This window comes from Heterocephalus glaber, unplaced genomic scaffold (genome assembly GCF_053883595.1).
Source record: "Heterocephalus glaber isolate CG9 unplaced genomic scaffold, H.glaber_assembly_v1.0 deba00001555, whole genome shotgun sequence".
Taxonomy (NCBI): Eukaryota; Metazoa; Chordata; class Mammalia; order Rodentia; family Bathyergidae; genus Heterocephalus; species Heterocephalus glaber.
Window position 1 is genome coordinate 16199475 of NW_028258346.1, and position 19825 is coordinate 16219299.

Consider the following 19825-nt stretch of genomic DNA (forward strand, 5'->3'; position numbering starts at 1 on the left):
AGAGGAGGAGAGGAGATTAGGGGTCCACTTGTTTCTCAAACTTTGCAATAATCTTCTTTAGCTCAGATACCACCACCTAGGGTCTGACAATGTATTTATTATGGAGTTATCGCCTTCTAACTACCAAAATTTTCTAAAATTTTATATGGTCATCTTTCCCTTTGTTTTCCATGTCTTAACAGATTTCTATCCTTTATATATTTTTTTGGTGTTGGTTTTTTTAAAAGTGAGGAATAAATGTAGAAGTATGTACTTGATCCACTTTTGTTGTTTTTGAGAGTGTTTTAGAAATCAATATTACAGAAAGCCAGGCAAATACTTTAAACAGGCATTTTATCAACAGCTATTTATAAGACAATACCCAACATATGCTTATCTGTAACTTATAGGTGAATCAAATCAGGCTGGCTCTGCCTCAAGGAAGTCATTTGCCAGATTGATGCAGATATTGGAACACCTTCTGCCTCCACCCCTTCCACTTAACCTTGCTCATTTCTGGCTTGTGTAGAACATTGCCTCTTTGGTAGTCTATAGCTGCTTTCAAGTCCCAAATACCTGAGAATTGCCTCAGTCAGTCAATACCTTTTGTCATGCTCTATTACAGCTGATCAATATGGACAAGGATGCAATGAGGTGGAAGCAAGATGTTTTATTCAATCAAGGTTTTAGTCTCTTTTATTGATCTCAATGCTTTAGTAGTGTTTATAAAACTTCTATATTCCTCTCATCTAATTTGTTTTATTCCAGCTAGCAAGAATTGTTTGCATAAAAATACCTGCACATTGCTTCCTTTGTAGTTTTGGACTGAACTCTTCAGTGTGAATGAATCTGGATCCTAGACAGACCCTAGACTCATTTCTACCCTGTTTGCTTAACCTATAATCACTATCCCAATAGGTATCTCTCACCTGTGTAATGGAAGTTATTAGAGCCCACAAACTGGAATTCACGGGCCATTTGTGGTCAGCAGACACATTTAGTGTGGCTGTACGATAACAAAAAATTGTTTGGAATGTGATTACTTTTAATGGTGGGGGGAGGGGAAGTACACATTAGTGTTCTGCAGTAATAGCTACTTCTTATAGAATCACGGCCAGTCCTCACACATTTCTATCAACTGTCTGCTCCCCAAATGTATTTGAGGGTTTTTTTTAATAGCACAATGATTAGATGTTCTCATATATCCTCTTAACACTAGCCTCCTTTGAGTTTACAGACCCTGAGAATAACATTGGCCAAAATAATCAGAATCCTGGGAGCGGGACTCACTGTGTAGCCATCTAACATCAGAAGGAAAATGTTATAAAAGAAAGTGACCTTCCTTTTCCTTCCTCTTTTTCTGTATGTTTGTGTTTTTCTTTGAGTGATGCCTAAGAACTAACTGCCTCCTCTTTCTATATATTTCCATTTCCTGAATACACATTAGTGCCAGCAATACCATTACTACCCTCATGTGACCTCACATTGTATGTTTTTCATATTTACACTGTGGACACCCACAGGGAATGATGGCCTTAAGTTTTCACCATCTTCTTCTAAATGTTTATTTGGATTACAATTTTGGCACTCTAAACACAGCACATTGAATGCAAACATTGTTCATGTTTATTTGGGCTTTTCTTAGAGAGTTGGGAGGTCAAAGAAGACATTGTGTGCTAACTTCTAGTATTTTTAGGGCTTGGTCATTACAGGGGAAATTAATGACAGTTCAGATAATTATTTCCTAGCAATCTTTTTTGCATATTCTTTACGATTTCCTAGATCACACACTTGATTTTATGATCAAAATACAATAGGCACATGTATCCTGAATTAAGGCAAGAAAGAATACACAGGAAATGAACAGAGGACAAATAAGCACAGAGAAGACATAAGATAAAATATTTATATCATAAAAAGGCCAATGGATATTGATTATATCAATTAAATATAATTATTGGATAAGTGAAGGTCACAGAAATTTCCAGTGTAAACTCAATGAAGCAAGGGTAAGTTATCATCTCTCTTCCTTAGACTTGGAAGTCATTATTCATTGGGGAAATTCAGGGAGCTTTCTGAATGCAAGGAGAGACTGTGAAGGAGAGAGGCAGTGAAACAAAAATCATGTCTGAGGATCTTTTATATGTCATCTGCATGGTAGCAGCTTTTATGTCAGTTGCCTCATTGAATTTTACTTAAAAGAAAAGGACCTCCGTGATTGGAGAAAGTACTGGCTCACTAACCAGCTTTTGAGATGAAGAGGGGAAAGCTCAGAGTTAGGGAGACCAGGGCAGTAAACCTTCCAGGATGGCCCTGTGTTGAGCTCTAAAATACCAGTGATGATTACTGTGAAGCATGTAGTTAATACGTAGCCCGAGAGGAATAGAGTGGGTTAAGTCTATCCAGGAAACATTCAGAGTCCCCTTGCTCCAAAAAGGAATCATATCAGGCAATGAAGATTCACAGATGGAAAACTAGAGGAGTGGGAAACTAGAGAAATGGGGAACTAAGAGGACCTACTTCCAGGAATGTGGACTTTCCTATGGAGACAGGGCCAACAATCAAGGGAACAGGTATAGTTCTGAGGGAGGACAACTGTATGTCATAATAGAAGAGACCCAAACAAGGCCTGGATCCATGATGCATTGCCATGTAGTCAACGTCTGTATTGTGCCCACACCATACTGGCATTCTACACAAGGTAGCTCACTTCTCAACAATCAACAGTTACCATTTACTTGGTGCCTACAAAATTCCAGGCTGATGTCATTTTGTTTAATTTTGACCCTCCCAATATGGGCCAGGTATTGTGTTTTCTGCTTTGCAATTGAGGAAGTAACTCAGAGAAGTAATCTGGAAATGATGGAGGGAACACGTCATTCAGAGCCCTGCACGGTAGGGAGCTCTGGTCCCTCAAAAAGTGACTGGATTTAGAAGAACATGAAAGAAAATAAAATAGAATTTGGCCACAGACCACATTATCATCAACCAAAAATGGTGCAGTGTTTATTTGTGAGGTTTCTTGCATATAAGATTGGCAATTTTCCAGAGATGACAACTTTGACAAGGAAACAGACTGGTTTGTCAAGGAACAATGAATTCTGTCGATATTGGTATTGGCGATTTGTTTTGTTTATTATGAAATACCATATAGATAATACAAAATAGAGTCTAAATAATAATAAATACCTATGGATCTATTACTAGATTAAGGTAGAAAAACTTTACATGAGCCCTTCCCTGACTCCATACCCCTGTATTTCCTCTTGATGTAATCAAGATTATGAATGCCATGTGAATTATTTTCTTTTCTTTAGTTTATATAGCTATTTCAAAATATACATTACAGTCTTCCTGTTTGTGAACTTTATATAAACTTCATAAAATGCAATGGTATTGTATATGTATTCCGTGATTAGCTCTTTTGCTCAACATTATTTATCCATGTGGACATTCACATAGATATCACAATTGATTAATTCATTTTAAGTAAAAAAAATTGTGTAATTTCTAATTTTCTGCTATTAAAATCAAAGTTGCTATGAACTACTCTTGTGTCTATCTTCTGGTATACAAATTATTCCCTAGCCTGTGTTTATCCAGGATAGAACTTCCACACTTATGTTGAATAGATATAGTAATAGCAAGGATTCTTATTTTGTATTAATTTTAAAAGGGCTTTTGACAATTTTTATTATTATGATACTTGCCATATGTATTTTTGTAGATAACTTCATTAGTTTAAGAACATTGTATTTTTACTTTGTCAAAAATTTTTGTCATGAATGATTATAGAATTTCACTGAATGAGTTTTTGGTATCTACTGAGATGACACACAGTTTTAATAAGTTTATCCTTTAATAAGTTAGTATGATAAATTACATTAGTTTCTTAATAATCAACTAAACTTGTTTGTGAATAAACCCAAATTTATGATCTGTCATTTTAAAAACCCATTATTAAGTCACTTTGCTAATGTTCTGTGTACTTGTTAATGTTCTAGGTGTTTGAATAGTGTGTGAGTTTACTTTTCTTACATGACTGTCAAATTTTGGATCCAAGGCTAACGCTACCTTTGTAGAATATGTTTGGGAATATTCTATATTTTTTATTGTAAAAATGAGCTTTTATGTTTTGGAGATGAATATTTGGCAGAATTAACAATAAGAACTTCTAATCTAATGTTTCCCAGTGGGGGAAATTACTAATTTTATTTCTTTCAGAGTTATGAGATTATTCAGATTTTTTTTTGTATTAAATTCTTTTATTGGTACATTGTAGGTATACAACACAATTACATTTCTCACTGGGAATTGTACCTTTATATAATGCATCTTGGTTCTTATTTTTTCCCCATTCCTAGCCCTCCCTTCACGCCCTCCACCTTTCCTTATTTACAAAGACTTTATTTCCATTTTTTCCATTCCTCATCATTTTTTCCTTTCCCTTCTTTCCTTTCCCCTGTGCCTCCCACTACCCCTACCCCTTTGGACCTTTTATTACTATTTTACATTATCAATTATTCATTCTAATCATTGGTACATTTTAGGTATACAATATAATGACAGTCATCATTGGAAATTTGCACCTTTACATAGTCCCTCTTGGTTCGTATTTTACACCCTTGCCCAGCCCTCCCTACAACCCCTCCAGTCCTCCTTATTTACAAAGATTTTGTTCCTATTTTTCCATTTTCTCATATTAATCCCATTCCCTTCTATCCTTTCCCCTAGCCCTCCCACTTCCTTCCCCCTTTGCCCCTTTTCTTCCCATTTCACATGACCTATTATACACTTACTCCTTATTTACACTTTCAGTTTCTCACACCAGAGAAACTATTCGGTATTTATACGTGTGTGTCCTATTTATTTCACCTAAGAGTATCGCCTCAATGTGCATCCACTTAGCTATAAATGTCTCTAATTTCTCATTTTTTATGGCTGAGTAGTACTCCATTTTATTAAAAAATCACATTTTCTTTATCCAGTCTCCAGTTGATGGGCATTTGGGCTGTTTCCAAGTTTTAGCTATTACAAACTGTGCTGCTATGAACATGGGTGCACGTATATCACTGTGGTATGATTCTTTTAATTCTTTGGGGAAGATCCCCAGCAGGGGAATAACTGGGTCAAATGGGATTTCCAGTCCTAGTTCTTTGAGGTATCTCCATACTGATTTCCACAGTGGTTGCACCAGTCTACACTCCCACCAGCAGTGGAGCAGGGTTCCTCTTTCCCCACAGCCCCGCCAGCATTTGTTATTGGTTGATTTCATGATAGCAGCCATTCTTTCTGGAGTGAAGTGGAATCTCAGCATTGTTTTCATTTGCATCTCTCAAATGACAAGTGATGTTGAACATTTTTTCATGTATTTATTTTGCTATTTCTACTTCTTTGTCTGAGAAATGTCTGTTCATTTCAGATGCCCATTTTTGGATTGGGTCTTTAAATTTGGGAGGTCTGATCTTTTTAAGTTCTTTATAGATTCGAGATAGTAGACCTTTGTGTGAGGAAGAGCAGGTAAAGATTTTTTCCCACATTGTGGGCTGTCTCTTCACACTGCTGGTGGTTTCTCTTGCTGTGCAGAAGCCTTTTGATAAGAAGAGATCCCATTTGTTGATTGTTTGTGCTAGTTCACGGGCAACTGAGGTTTTGTTCATAAAATCTTTTCCTATACCAATGCCTTCAGGGGTTCTACCTAACCTCTGTTCCAACTGGTTCAGAGTTTCTATCTGAATATTTAGATCTTTAATCCATTTTGATTTTAGTTTAGTGCATGGTGAGAGATACAGGTCTAGTTTTAATCTTTGGCAAGTTGAAGCCCAATTTTTCCAGCACCATTTATTAAAGAGGCTATCTTTCCTCCAGTGAGGGTGTTTGGCTCCTTTGTCAAAGATGAGATGGCTGAGTGTGTCTGGCGTTGTTTCTGCATCTTCTAATCTGTTCCACTGGTCCTCAAGTCTGTTTCTTTGCCAGTACCATGCTGTTTTCATCACAGTAGCTTTGTAGTAGAGTTGCAGGTTGGGGATTGTGATACCCTCTGCCATGTCTCTGTTACCTAGAATTGCTTTTGCTATTCTGAGTCTCTTCTTGCTCCAAATGAATTTTTGGATTGTTTTCTCGAGGCCTATGAAGAATGCTGCTGGGATCTCAATTGGAATTGCATTAAATCTATATAGCAGTTTTGGAAGTATGGCCATTTTCACTATATTAATCCTTCCTACAGAGGAGCAGGGGATGTCTGTCCATTTTCTGATATCATCTTCAATCTCTCTTTTCAGAGTGCCATAGTTTTCAGAGAAGAGGTCTTTGATTTCTTTCGTTAGGATGATTCCTAGGTATTTCAGTTTTTTGGATGCTATTGTGAAAGGAATTATTTGCCCTATTTCTCTCACAGTGAGTCTGTCATTCATGTAGAGGAAAGCTATTGATTTTTGTGTGTTGACCTTGTAACCAGCCACTTGACTGAATTTGGTTATTAAGTCTAGAAGACTTTTGCTGGAGTTCTTGGGATCTTCTAGATAGAGTATCATGTCATCTGCAAATAATGACAATTTGACTTCTTCATTACCTATCTTTATTCCTTTTATTTCTTTCTCTTGTCTAATTGCTGTGGCTAATGTTTCCAGAAGTATATTGAACAAGAGTGGTGATAGTGGACATCCTTGTCTTGTTCCTGATTTGAGTGTGAAGGATTTCAGTTTTGGACCATTTAGTATGATATTGGCTGTTGGTTTTTCATAGATGGCTTCTATCAGTTTGAGGTAGAGACTATCTATTCCAATTTTTTGTAGGGTTTTCATCATAAATGCATGTTGGATTTTGTCAAATGCTTTTTCTGCATCTATGGAGATAATCATATGCTTTTTGTTCTTGGCTCTATTGATATAGTGTATTACATTGATTGATTTTCGTATATTGAACCATCCCTGCATCCCTGGGATGAATCCCACTTGATCAGGGTGTATAATCTTCTTGATGATCTTCTGCATTCTGTTTGCCAGTATTTTATTAAGGATTTTTGCATCTATGTTCATTAGTGAGATTAGCCTATAGTTCTCTTTTTCACTTGGGTCTTTCTCTGCTTTGGGATCAAGGTGATGCTTGCTTCCAGGAATGAATTTGGGAGTATTGCTTCCCTTTCAATTTCATTGAAGAGTTTAAACAGCAGTGGCAGCAGTTCCTCTCTAAATGTCTTGTAGAATTCAGCAGTGAAGCCATCAGAGCCCGGGCTTTTCTTAGTTGATAAGTTTTTAATTATGTTTTCAATTTCATTGGTTGATATTGGGTTGTTCAGAATTTTTAGGTCTTCTTTGTTCAACTTGGGTAATTCATATGTATCTAGGAATCTGTCCATTTCTTCTGTGTTGTCCATCTTATTGGTGTATAGGTTCTGGAAGTAGATATTGATGATCCTCTGGATTTCTGCTGGGTCTGTTGTAATTTCACCCTTTTCATTCCTAATTGCATGGATTTGGGCCTTTTCTTTCCTTTTTCTGACAAGCTTGGCTAAAGGTTTGTCAATTTTGTTGATTCTTTCAAAGAACCAACTCTTGGCTTCATTGATTTTTTGTATCATTCTCTTAGTCTCCATTGCATTGATTTCTCCTCTGATCTTTATAATTTCCTCCCTTGTATGAGCTTTGGGGTTGTCCTGCTCTTCTTTTCCTAAAAGCTTGAGGTTAAGCATCAGGTTGTTTAATTGGATTCATTCTGTTTTTCTAATATGCATATTCACTACTATGAATTTCCCTCTTAAGACTGTTTTCATTGTGTCCCATAGATTCAGATATGTTGTATTGTCTTTGTCATTTAATTGAAGAAACTGTCTGATTTCTTCTTTAATTTCCTCTGTGACTCATTGGTTATTCAGAAGTGTGTTGTTCAATTTCCACGTGTTTATGAAATGTTTTGAGTTTCTTTTGCTATTGATCTCCAATTTCATCGCACTATGGTCTGATAATATACAGGGGATAACTTCAATTCCTTTGCACTTACTTAAACATGTTCTATGTGTGAGTATGTGGTCTATTTTGGATAATAACCCATGTGCAGCTGAGAAGAATGTGTATTCTGATTTGGTGGGGTGGAAGACTCTGTAAACATCTGTTAAGCTCATTTGTTCAAGAGTTCGATTGAGTTCTAATATTTCATTACTTATTTTTAGTCTAGTTGATCTATCTATTTGTGACAGTGGGGTGTTGAGGTCCCCCACTACAATTGTATTAGTGCATATATGACTTTTCATGTCTGTTAGTATTTGTTTTATATAGTTGGGCGCACTAGTGTTTGGTGCATAGATATTTATGATTGTTATCTCTTCCTCTTGGATTCTTCCCTTTACAAGGATGTAGTGTCCTTCTTGGTCTCTCTTAATCAGTGTTGGTTTGAAATCTACTTGATCTGCAAAGAGGATAGCTACTCCTGATTTTTTTCGGGTTCCTTTCACATGCAGTATTGTTTTCCACCCTTTAACTTTCAGTCTATGAGTATCCTTTTGAATTAAGTGTGTTTCTTGTATGCAGCATATTGTTGGATTTTGCTTCTTGACCCATTCTGCCAGTCTATTTTTTTTGATTGGTGAATTGAGACCATTAACATTGATGGTTACAACTGAAACATATTGACTTGTCATTGCCATGACTTTTTCTTTTTTGGGGTTCTCCCCCTTTACATTTAATTTTTTGTCATGCCAGATGGGTTCATTCTGCTTTGCTTCCTGGGGTTGTGATCCTCAATGTCTGTTCCTAGGATATTGTGTAAAATTCTTTGGAGTGCTGGTTTGGTATTCATGAAGTTCCTAAGGTGCTCTTTGTCATGAAAGTATCTTATTTCTCCATCAATTTTGAAAGATAGTTTTGCAGGGTACATCAATCTGGGTTGGAGGCTGTTTTCTTTTAGGGCTTGGAATATGTCACTCCAAGCTCTTCTTGCCTTGATGGTTTGTGTTGAGAAGTCTGCTGTGATTCTGATGGGCTTCCTTTGTATGTGATTTGTTTCTTTTCTCTGACTGCTTGGAGAACTTTGTTCTTCTGTTGAGTTTCTGGAATCTTAACAATTATATGCCTATGTGTAGATTTTTTTTGATCAAGGCTATTTGGAGTCCTATATGCTTTACTTATCTGTATGTCAAGCTCTTTTCCCCTGCTTGGGAAGTTTTCTGCCATTATTTCTGTGAAGAGATTTTTTATGTCATCTGTACTGTCTCCTGTTTCTTCATTGAGCCCAATCAGTCTTATGTTATTCTTCTTTGCATCATCTAGCAGCTGCTGGATTGATTTCTCATGTTCCCTTATCATTTTGAAGCAATTTTTCTTTTCCTGGTCTCTAATTGCAATCTTCTATATCTGAAATTCTGTCCTCACATTGGCTCATTCTGCTGTGTAGACTTTCAATGGAGTTTTTCATGTCCTGGAAATCTATTTGCATCTGTTTTATGGATTCCATTTGTTTCTTATGTTGGGATTCCATCATGTTCCTCAGCTCCTCTCTAGATTTATTAATCATGTCTTGCACTAAGGGCACAATTTCTCCTGTTATCTGAGAAATTATTTCTGATTTCATTTTTTCCAGATCCCCTTTTGTTGCCAGTTCAGTGGGTCCAGGTGGTTGAGTATCAGAGTGTTCCATCTCATTTCCCTTTGGGGTTGCCGTAGGTGATCTGGAAGTCTGGTTTTGAGACTTATTTATGTGTTTTCTCATTTTGACTGGGGTGGAGGGCTGTTAGCGCCTGCATGGATTACCTCCTCTGAGGTGGGTGAGGTGGGACAGGGGCTGGGAGCAGCGGTAGGGATGGTGACTGAAAAGCCCTTTCCTGTGGGCTGGGAGCAGCCAGAGGGATGGTGGCTGGGAAGCCCCTTCCTCTGGACCAGAAGCAGTGGGATGGTTCAGAAGCCCCTCTCTCTGGGCCGGGAGCAGTGGGAGGGATGGTGGCCTGGAAGCCCCTTCCTCTGGGCCAGGAGCAGTGGGACAGAAGGTGGCCCAAAAGCCCTTTCCTCTGGGCTGGGAGCAGCGGGAGGGATGGTGACTGGGAAGCCCCTTTCTCTGGACCAGGAGCAGTGGGACGATGGCTCAGAAGCCCTTACCTCTGGGCTGGGAACAGTGGGACTCAGTACCTTGGTCTGGTGATCTGGTGTCCTCTACGCCTTTGTAATGTGGAATCAGGTGGCTGCCCGTCTGCAGTGGGGTGATTTGGTGTCTTCCCCGTGACTCAGGACCTCGGTAGGGCATGCACAGACCTGCCTGTCTGCAGCGGGCTGATTCGGCATGTTCCGTGTGACTCAGGACCTTGGTAGGGTGCCCACAGACCTGCCTGTCTGCAGCGGGCTGATTCGGCATGTTCCGTGGGACTGGGGACCTCAGTAGGGTGTCCAGATTTTTAATTTTTCCTCAAATTAGTTTTTAAAATTTATGTGTTCTTACACTATTTTTTCTAAATTTTAAAATTTATTTACATAGTTTACAATGCCTTTTTCATCTGATAGCTTCTCATAATATGTACTTATAGACCCCTTTGTGTCCTGTATGTTGTTGACTTGTGCAATTCATTTATTTTTCAGGGTCATGAGATAAGTCATATTAATTCATTATCTTCCCAAAGATCCAACGTTCAGTATTTATGGACCCTCTATTTTTGTTTTCCATTTTATTAGTTTTGGTTACCTTAAATTCCCTCATTACTGGTGAGTTTATTCTGCTATTTTCTAAAAATTCCAATTGATGTTTAAACCATTATATATTTTTTGTTTTGTCATAAGCATAGAAAGCTATAAATATCTCTTTATTACTTTAGCTGTATTCCACCTATTTTTAAGTAGCACTCATGTTAATTTCCATAATATCTATCATGCTTTATTCTTTGATTCATACATTATTTACAAGTGGATATTTAAGTTTCCATATATACACATGCAGGTTATTTTCTGTACTTGATTTGCCTGGATGCTGTGTTACAAAATGGAGTCCTTAAAATTTGTTGAGATTTGTTTTCATGCTCAGCCACAGGATTAATGTGCACACTTTTCTGTCTCTCCCAAGGGACCAACGGCTGCCCGGCTGTGAGAACAGTGCTCTTTATGTGTCCTCGAGGTCAGGTTATTCATTGTGTTCTTGCATATAACGAACATTTTCTACATGGTGTGGAATTTCATATTTTTATTGCACTTGTATCAACTTGCTTTAATATTTGAAGCTATGCTATTCAGTGCATAAATTAAACATTACTGTAGTTTCCTGGAAAATGTTAACTTTTAAGAAAGCACAGTGTACCGTTTCATCTCTAGCATGTAACTTTTTGCCTTTAATTCTATTGTTTGATATCACTATATTAAAAATTATTTTCCTTATTTGTCCAGAATGCAATGTTTCTAATGTTTACTTTCTGCCATCCTGCATCTCTTATAAATAACACACAGCTAGGTTTTTGTCTGATTTTGTATGTATTGACCTAGTTTGACAATTTTTGTCAATGGAATTGTTTTCATTAAAATCTACTACTTTATTTTGTGTTATCTGTTATACATTTCTGTATTTCTTCTATTACCACCTTTCTTTTTTGACTTCTTGAGGATATTTCTGAAGGTTTCTCTCTAGTTTCTCTACAGACTTAAAAATCATAGACCAGAAGTACCTTCCACTTCAAGTCTGGAAAAACAAGTGCTCTGTATAAGTATCCCTAATTTGCCTATGAACACTGGAAGCTGTCCATCTTTGGGCTCCTGTTTCTCTGCCTTGTAGGGGAAGCATATGTGATTCAACTTCTATCTTCCTCAAGCCTTGTCTTGCCCACCTGTCACACGATACTCTTAGCCTAGACCCCAAATGCCAAGGGTCTCTGTGAAATGGAGCTTTGAGTGTTTCTTGACTTTGACTGTTCTGTCTACTTGAGATTTAGCACATTTAAGTGCAAAGTGGGAGCATTTTCTCTAAACATCTGGTCATTCATCTTGTTTGAGATGGAAGACCATGCTTTGGTTTCCATGCAATCATTTCCTTATGTAGCTTTGAAAGATTTATATGCAGGCCTGGGATAAAGGGGGGAAATTAGACTTGATTTGTGGGTCTCCTGAGTAGAAACACTGGCAGAATTCCACCCTCAGATTATTATCTCTAGGGGATCAAGGAAACAAAAAGGATTAATCTTAATATTTTCTGTCCATTATATATACTGTTTTCCTATACTCACCTTATTTAATCCTGAATAACCATTCCATTAAACAGTAACTGTTACCCCCATTTTAAAGATGATATATTGAGACTATTTTGAGCTTATTAAATTACTGAATCAGGACTCACACTCTTCCACACCTAATTCTGCAGTCCATGACCTTTCCTCTGAACCATGCTACTCTGACCCAAATAGAGAGCTTCCAGTGATTCTTTTCCAAGCTTGTGAGAACAATCACTGGGAATTTTCATAGCAAACAGTGCAGCTATTTTCCCAGTATTGGTTAGAACTCTGCTAATTACTAGGGTTCATTCTGTTAGTATACATAGTATTTATCGACTCCAGAAAGAATCTAGATTGTGGGAAAACAGAAACTGATAACATACACAAAGGCTTCAAAGCAAATCTTTGTTTGAGTTCCAGTGTCAAACAATTTTTAATTGTCACTTTTACTGTTGACCCAATAGCTTTCATTTAAAATCCTTTAACCTCTGAGAATAACTAAACTTTCCCTAACGTCTCCTGATACTGGTTTATGTACAGTACATTTCATACAATATATGTATCATGTATGCAAGGCCCACACTCCTCTGCAGACTACGCCTACACTGTTACTGAAAAGCACCTTGCCAATTTCCATGAAGGACCCAAGAGTTCTATAGATAAACTAATCTTATTTTAGCACTGTGCTTTAATAGTGTTGAACTTACCATGGGCAAAGTGCTAAGGAAAAGGTTCTGGTCACAAATGCAAAACCAAGTTGAGCAAGTTTTCCTTTGGGAAACTTCACGCATGATCAAAGGAACCAATATGGCAGGTTAAAGTGAACAGAAGATGCATTGTTCCCATTATGTGCATCCATGTGTGTTTGAAAAGTATCTAATAAGATGTGTTAGTACTGGAAGTTATAAAAGGCTTAAAATCTTGCTCCGTGCAAGGTGTGTTCCAACACACAACATAGAGAAGAGAGTATTAGCTTGTTCTCCCAGTAGGCACCCGTAGTTCTGTTGTTAAAATGAAATGGGTGTGTTTACATAATCTTGGCATTCAGGAAAAAATTATGCAATTCAGCATAATTTTCCCAAAGGAGCTGAAATTGAACAGAAACCAACTGCACATCTGGGTCTGGGGTTGGTTCAGCCTCGGACGCAAAAATGAAAATGAATTTCAAATGGTCAAAAAGCTCAAATACTCACCCTGACAAGTTTTTCCCTTGCTGAGTGGAAAGCTTAACAACTGTTTTTTTTCTGACACATAAATTACAATCAGCTGGTGTCAGTACTGTTATTTTTATGACCTTCTACTGGTCAGAAAAACAGTCTTTTATTTCTAATGGAACACACATCAAAAGAAAAATACCCTAACATCTTCCCATGCTTTTTAACTGGAATGGAAATCTAGATCAAACTTGGGTGTGCCCTCATGTGTTTTAATATGAGGCAATGCTCAGATATTACCAGCTTGTTATTGTTTATGATTAGCACTAAGAAGAAATGATTACATGAGAAGTGATGCAAACACTGTTATCTTTTAAAATGTGATTTTAGTCACCCATTTCTGATGAATTTCTTTGCTTTGAATTGCAGCTGTGAGATATAGGATTGAAACTGTTCATTCACCCACCATTTCCTTGTTTTGACATGGTGGGGTGTATTGTCACTGGTTTCTCTGTGGAAAACGGAGTAAGAAGCCTACTTTAGTGCTATAACTGGGACATGCATATTTGATGCATTGTTGCTGATTTCCAAGTAGCACAGTCTTTTCCCCCAATGCACCTGAGATGTCAGTATTTCTGGGGCAGCTCATAAAACTCAAACCATCTGATCTGATGGGATTTACTTCCCCCAAGAGGCAGTTGGCTAAGAAGGCCACTTGAGTGTAGACAACACGTACACAAACACATGGACACACATGACGTCTGTTAGCAGATTTCTCATCTGGGAACGAGTCCCTCCTAAAGGATACTGCAGAGATTCAGAGCTGATCTTTGCACTTTCACTCCACTTGCACATGGACTAGGCCACTAGGTCACTCTGTCCTTTCCATGGTGGTGATAGGGACACAGAGCATAATAAATCAACAGAAAGCTTGAGGACTTTTTAATGTTGTAAATATTCAGGTAAACAAGATCAGTAGCCACAACTCTTTCTTTAGCTGAATGTGGGATTCTAAAAGAAAACACTCCTGCAAATGATAGGATAATGTCTTCAATCTTAGTCAAAATATATTTTTAGTCCAGTTACTATGGTGTCACAGTAAATGCAAAACATTCCCCTAGTGCCCTTCTGTAGCCAAGCAACTTGGAGAGAAGCACAGCTCCTAAAAGTGAGTTGGCCTTATCTCCTATCAGCCATGTTGCCCACTCTGCCACAGGAGCAGGGATAAGCTTGAATTTAGATAGAAGGAAAGACAGCCTTATCATCGATACCCTAGGGTGTTTCTAAACAGAAGTATCATGAAGGTGGCCTGGATGTTGCTCATAGTGTTCAACGACCCGGGGGGAACTATGACTCTGAACTATCACGCTTTGGAGAAATAAAAAGTTGTACATCAGCTTCCAAAAGCAATTTTCAAGCAGTAGCAACAGGGAGAGGGAAAAGGCTTAAGCATTTTTTCAAAGTGAGAAACCGGTTTGAGCCCAGCTCCTACTGAACACACATAAATGGTGACAGGAGGTTATTTTCTCATTAGCCACCTGAGACTTATCTCAATTGTACTACTATACACATTCTGTGCCCCAGGCACATTGGTGGGGGAAGTTATCTAGAAATAAGGGCTCTTGTGCTCGCTTTGGCAGCACATATACTAGAAATAAGAGGTCTTAATAATTGCAGGCGAAGTCAGCCACCTGCACAGACAGGTATCTCTAGCTTTAGGCTTCAGCGGCAGAAGCATACATTCTTCTTCACCTTCAAGAGAAACTGCAAGACCATGTCCTTTTGTCCTTTGTTAGTGATAACACCCTAAATCAGTCTCGGGAGCAACATTAAGTTTGCTTGGACACTTAATATTGCTAAAACTCACTAATATATCATCTAATTCAACTTCAGAAATATTCAATGGTGCCAGCAGGACAATATCACCATTTCTCTTTGACAAATGTGGAAACCATGGTCAGATTTCCCTAAGGTGTGGGAATTACGCTACTTCAGAATTGAAAGAGTCCTCAGGGAGCTCATTGTGGCCTCTAATCCCACAGAAAAGGAAAGAGAAGGGAAGATCACATGATGAGTTAGTAAGAAAGAATGGCGATCCTACAGGGACTCAGAATCCAGTGCTCTTTCCGATTGTGGTATTGCATATGACCAGTGGAGAGGAGTTTCTTTCCTTCAAGGGAAACTTGCTTTTCCATGGCCAGTGCCTGGGAAAGAGCCAGGAATGCAGAATGCTTTGAGGCAGGGCCTGAATCTACCTTGCTCACTCTTGACTTGTCATCTCCTAGCGCAGTGCCTGCTCTGTAACAGGAACTCAGTAGATATGTGCGGGATGAATGTGTCTTCTGATAGATACTAGGCTGTTTTAGAAATAGACTTGCTGACATTTGGCAGAAAGTGAAAGTCTCCAGATCAGACCCAGAGGAGAATGTATCATCTGCATGCTGGGCTTCTCTGTAACATGATACACCTAGAAGTAAGGCAGAACCCTGCCAGGATGGCACAGGGCAGGGTGCTGGTCTTGAGGACTTGCCGGTAGAGTGCACCATGACTCCAGTGTCTAAAGCACTCTCTCTACCCTCACTAAACTTTGCTCTTCATCCACATTTTTCATTGAAAGCTCAGGTCCTCCCACATTTCAAACTGAGTCTCCTCTCCTACTGGCCTGCAAAGAGAACCTCAGTCACAGACACGGGCTGTATCCTTTAGGTGCTTTGGGCAGAAATGAGGTCAGCAGCCACTGCAGAAAGACACCGGTGATCCCTGTTTTGAGGCAAATCATCTGGGGAAGAGGCTTGGGCAGCTGGAGCTGAATGACACTAGGTGGTAATAGCTTAATTTGCCTCGGTTACAGTACATCAGGTCCTTTCATTTCCACTTTCTGGTATGATCGTCATGACTTTAAGGTGTGAGGAAAACCATGACTTCCTTTCCTTAAGAGGGGAGATCAATGTTAGGAGTGGCCTCGTCACACACTCAGAGTAAAAAGTCTGGAAAGCACCGGAACTCTGGTCTCCTAACTCCAAGCCTGTTCTTCTCATTTACCCAAGGATGTGGTCCAACGCAGGGAGGGGCTGCTGCTTCCTCGTCTCTCTCCTATGCAGGCTGCAGGTGCAGGCTGTTGCTGCGTAGGTTAAAGGCTGGGCTCCGGCAGCTTCCTGCTCCTTCTATGGTCTGCAGGAAACGAAACTTCGGTGTAAACCCACACCTCAGTCTCCTGAAGTGTGTTTTTCTTGCTTTTCAAACACAATACAGTATTTTGCTCTAAGCTTCCAGAAATTGTTGAAGTCGAAATTCCAATTAACCTCGGTGGTAAGTGGTGTAACTATAGGGAACTTTTTGTTCTTCACGAAATGAGAAGGAACCTCAAATGTTACTGGGATTTGCTAAAACTGATGGGGATCAGGACGCAGATGCCTCAGCTGACAACACTCAGTTCTTCGGACTGGAAATACTGGGAAGTTCAGTTTTTAATGCAAATGTGACTATTTTTGCCATGCAGATTGTTTTTATTAGCTGTGGTTCTTTGAGATTTTTAAATTTTATTTATATGAAATATATGTATATATGCCGATATACATTTAAAATTCACAAATATTTTCTATATCTCTCCACATACATGTATATGTACACATATATACATATATATTCATATTTTTTCTTTTTCCTTAAGAGTATCATTTAAGCCCAAATTAAGCATCAGGTAACATAAACTGGATATGAAATTGCTTGGATTAAATAAACAAATAATAAAAATTCCAGTGGGTCTAGACATATCATAAATAAAATCTAGCCCTAAGGGTAGCTGTATGTGGAATTTAACATTATCTTAATATTTGGGCAGGAGTCAGGGAGAAAATAAATAGTATTTTCTCTGGCACTTTATTGTTAAAATAAATATTGTTTTTTGGCAAAAAAAGAGATACTGCTTTCCAGCCTCATTTAGATCTTTTTCTTATTATGGTAATGGCACATTTTGGAACATCGATGAACGAAAATGGTTTGAGCTGTTACGAGGAGGCAGCATGGAACACAAACCCAATACAGGAGCTTCTCACTCCCTCGGCATTCATGAGCTAGTTATGGAAGGGCAGAGAAACAGCCTGAATGTTCCACTTCTTGCTGCTCAGCTGATCCATCAAGCATTCTTCTCACAGACTCAGAAAGTGGCCTTGCAATCTTCCTATGATCAGCCATCCTCCATCTGAAAAGGCATGTAAGGGACACGGACCACACCCAAAGAAATCTGTGAGATAAAGCTAAAGAGTGAGAAGAAAGCACCAAACTCCAGGGAACAGTGCTGCATCCCATGCCCCAGTGATCAGCCTTCTACAAAGAGGAAGGTTTTCACTGGGTCTTGTAGTATGGCTAGAACTTGGAGAGATGGAGGAAAACAGAATGAGCAAAGACTGCAAAGAGAAAATGTGTGGATAGAGGAGACTAAAGAGACAAATATGGAATAAAAAGGAGGTTAGCTTTTGGGCTGGGCAGTAAGGTTCTATTCCCATCACCTAAGGGTTTCATGCAGAAACTTTGCCTCTTATGGTACGTTCTCTTTCATAAAGACTAAGGGTAAAGAAGGAATAGTTTCTGGTCTCTAGATGCCCACTGGTATCCTGAAGCAATCTGTATCACATTCTGGAAGGTGTGTGATTCTGAGTCATAGCTTTCATGTCAATACAAGGGGTAGAACAAAGGAACTTCAAAAGACTGCCCACACTGCCCTCTGCCAACCTCGTTAGCTGAAGCCCTTCCACATATGGTCTTTGGACTCATTGTGAGGAACCTTTATTTTTCGCTCCCTCCAAGACAAAGTAAAGAAGGCTTCAGGTTTCTTGCACTTGTACAGATAGATAAGACACTCAGCCCATGTCTTTGCCATTTAGTTTGGGTGTACACCTGGTTTGAGGCTGAACTGGTAAAGATGACCTCATTACATTCCTTCAAGCAATATGAGCCTGTCAGTTTTCACACAGAATCAGACAAGAATCAGCATACCCTGTTCTGAACATCTGCACAATTAGACTGACCAGGGAGTCATTCTGATTGCTGGATGCATCCCTGTCCCCTCCAGTCTTTATCCATAAGGAATATGAAATAGCTTCTCTTATTTTTTCTATCTAGACAAAAATGGAGCGTCAGGATTGACTGGAAATGATGGTAGAAAATTCATTAAACTCTCTCGCAATTGCCAGAGGTGACATACATATACTCAGCAGCATCATTTTCTAGAAAATGGGAAATAGGAAAACTTCAAAAAGTAGCAGATCAAAATTTATATTTTTAGAAGCAGCATGATCCCAAGCAGGCCTATGACCTAGCCAAAGCTCACAGAATTCGAGTTTGAGTGCCGGCATTTGTGTTAGGTACCGCCACACCCTGTACATCCACACAGGCTCCTCCTGACTCCACTATTTGATTTCTTGGCTCTTAGCCATGTTTAAGAATGGTCACAAAAAAGAGGCAGGTGCGTGGGTGAGCTTCTGGATTGGACCTGCCCAACTTGGTTTTTAAATCCATTTTGCCCTCAGTGTACAATGGGCACTCATGAGTCTGAAATTAAATTTCTATGAGAAATCTGATTGTGTCCAGGTTAAAGTGATCACACAAACTTTGGTGAGGACATAAGAGACGTCCTCCCAAAGAACTAAGTAAGTAAGAAAAGGCAAGTAATCCACGTTATAGCTTTAAGCTTTGCTGTATTTAATGAAATATGAATGTTGCCATTTAAAAATAAGGAACCAAAGCTATTTTCTCACTGTGGCATCAACAGGCTCCCCCCAGGTTCTAAACACTTGTGTCATCCCTCTAATAAAGATTCATTAACATGAGTAGGCATTCTTGAAAGACTGCCCTAATGCTGATAATGTAGCATAGCAGAAATGGACACAGGGTTTGGAGAGAACACCACTCACTTTTGATACCAGATCCAACTGCGTGACAGGTGTGACAGTAGACAATTTTCTCATGTTTTCTCAACCTTGGTTTTCTCATCTATAGGCTAAGAATAATGACTTACCAATTTCACAGAGTTTTGTGCAGATGACTGGGACACTGCACGTCCTAGACAGTGCAGTACACAGCACCAGGCAGATGTGCATCAAGAAGTAGCTGCTACTCTTTTAAAAGCCAGCCCCTCCGAGATCCCTTGTTTAAAGTTTGAGGAAAGAGCTGACTTGGCTGCTTATGACATCGTGGCGTGAGTCTGGTGGGAAGCAGTAAGCATATGTTAGAAGGCTGTGTTGGACCCTTCTGTCAGAGGTGCACTTAGACACGGCATTTTTTTTGGCTATGTTGGGACCTGTTCATCCCTGAGCATGGCCTGTTTCCCGTTTCTCCACCATCCCTCTCCCTTCCTTCTTCTGAAGCACATACAACCTTCCTTTTCTTCCCAGCATCTTAAAAAAATTAATAATAAAGGCAAACACTACCACTCCCTGAGCTTGTTGAGATGAAAACATTTTCTTCGGTACCTTTGGGGCAATGTGTCATAGCTGGCAGGGTGCTCTGTGGTCTTTTTAGCTGG

At 39.0% G+C, this 19825-nt stretch overlaps 1 protein-coding gene across 8 annotated transcripts in view; it reads right to left on the reverse strand.

Moving 5' to 3' along the window:
- Samd12 (sterile alpha motif domain containing 12) overlaps window positions 1–19825 on the reverse strand; it is a 422167-nt gene that overhangs the window by 103345 nt on the left and 298997 nt on the right. For 2 of the 8 annotated variants that reach the window (XM_087190717.1, XM_021262729.2), the window contains one exon: window positions 18497–19825. This exon is cut by the window's right edge and continues 40635 nt beyond it. The exons of 5 other annotated variants lie outside the window; for them this stretch is intronic. Coding sequence is in view for 1 of the 3 variants with exons in the window: in XM_087190710.1 (XP_087046836.1) it covers window positions 5352–7016 (1665 nt within the window). In the remaining 2 variants the exon portion in view is untranslated. One more of the 8 variants, XM_087190710.1, reaches the window with a different exon arrangement.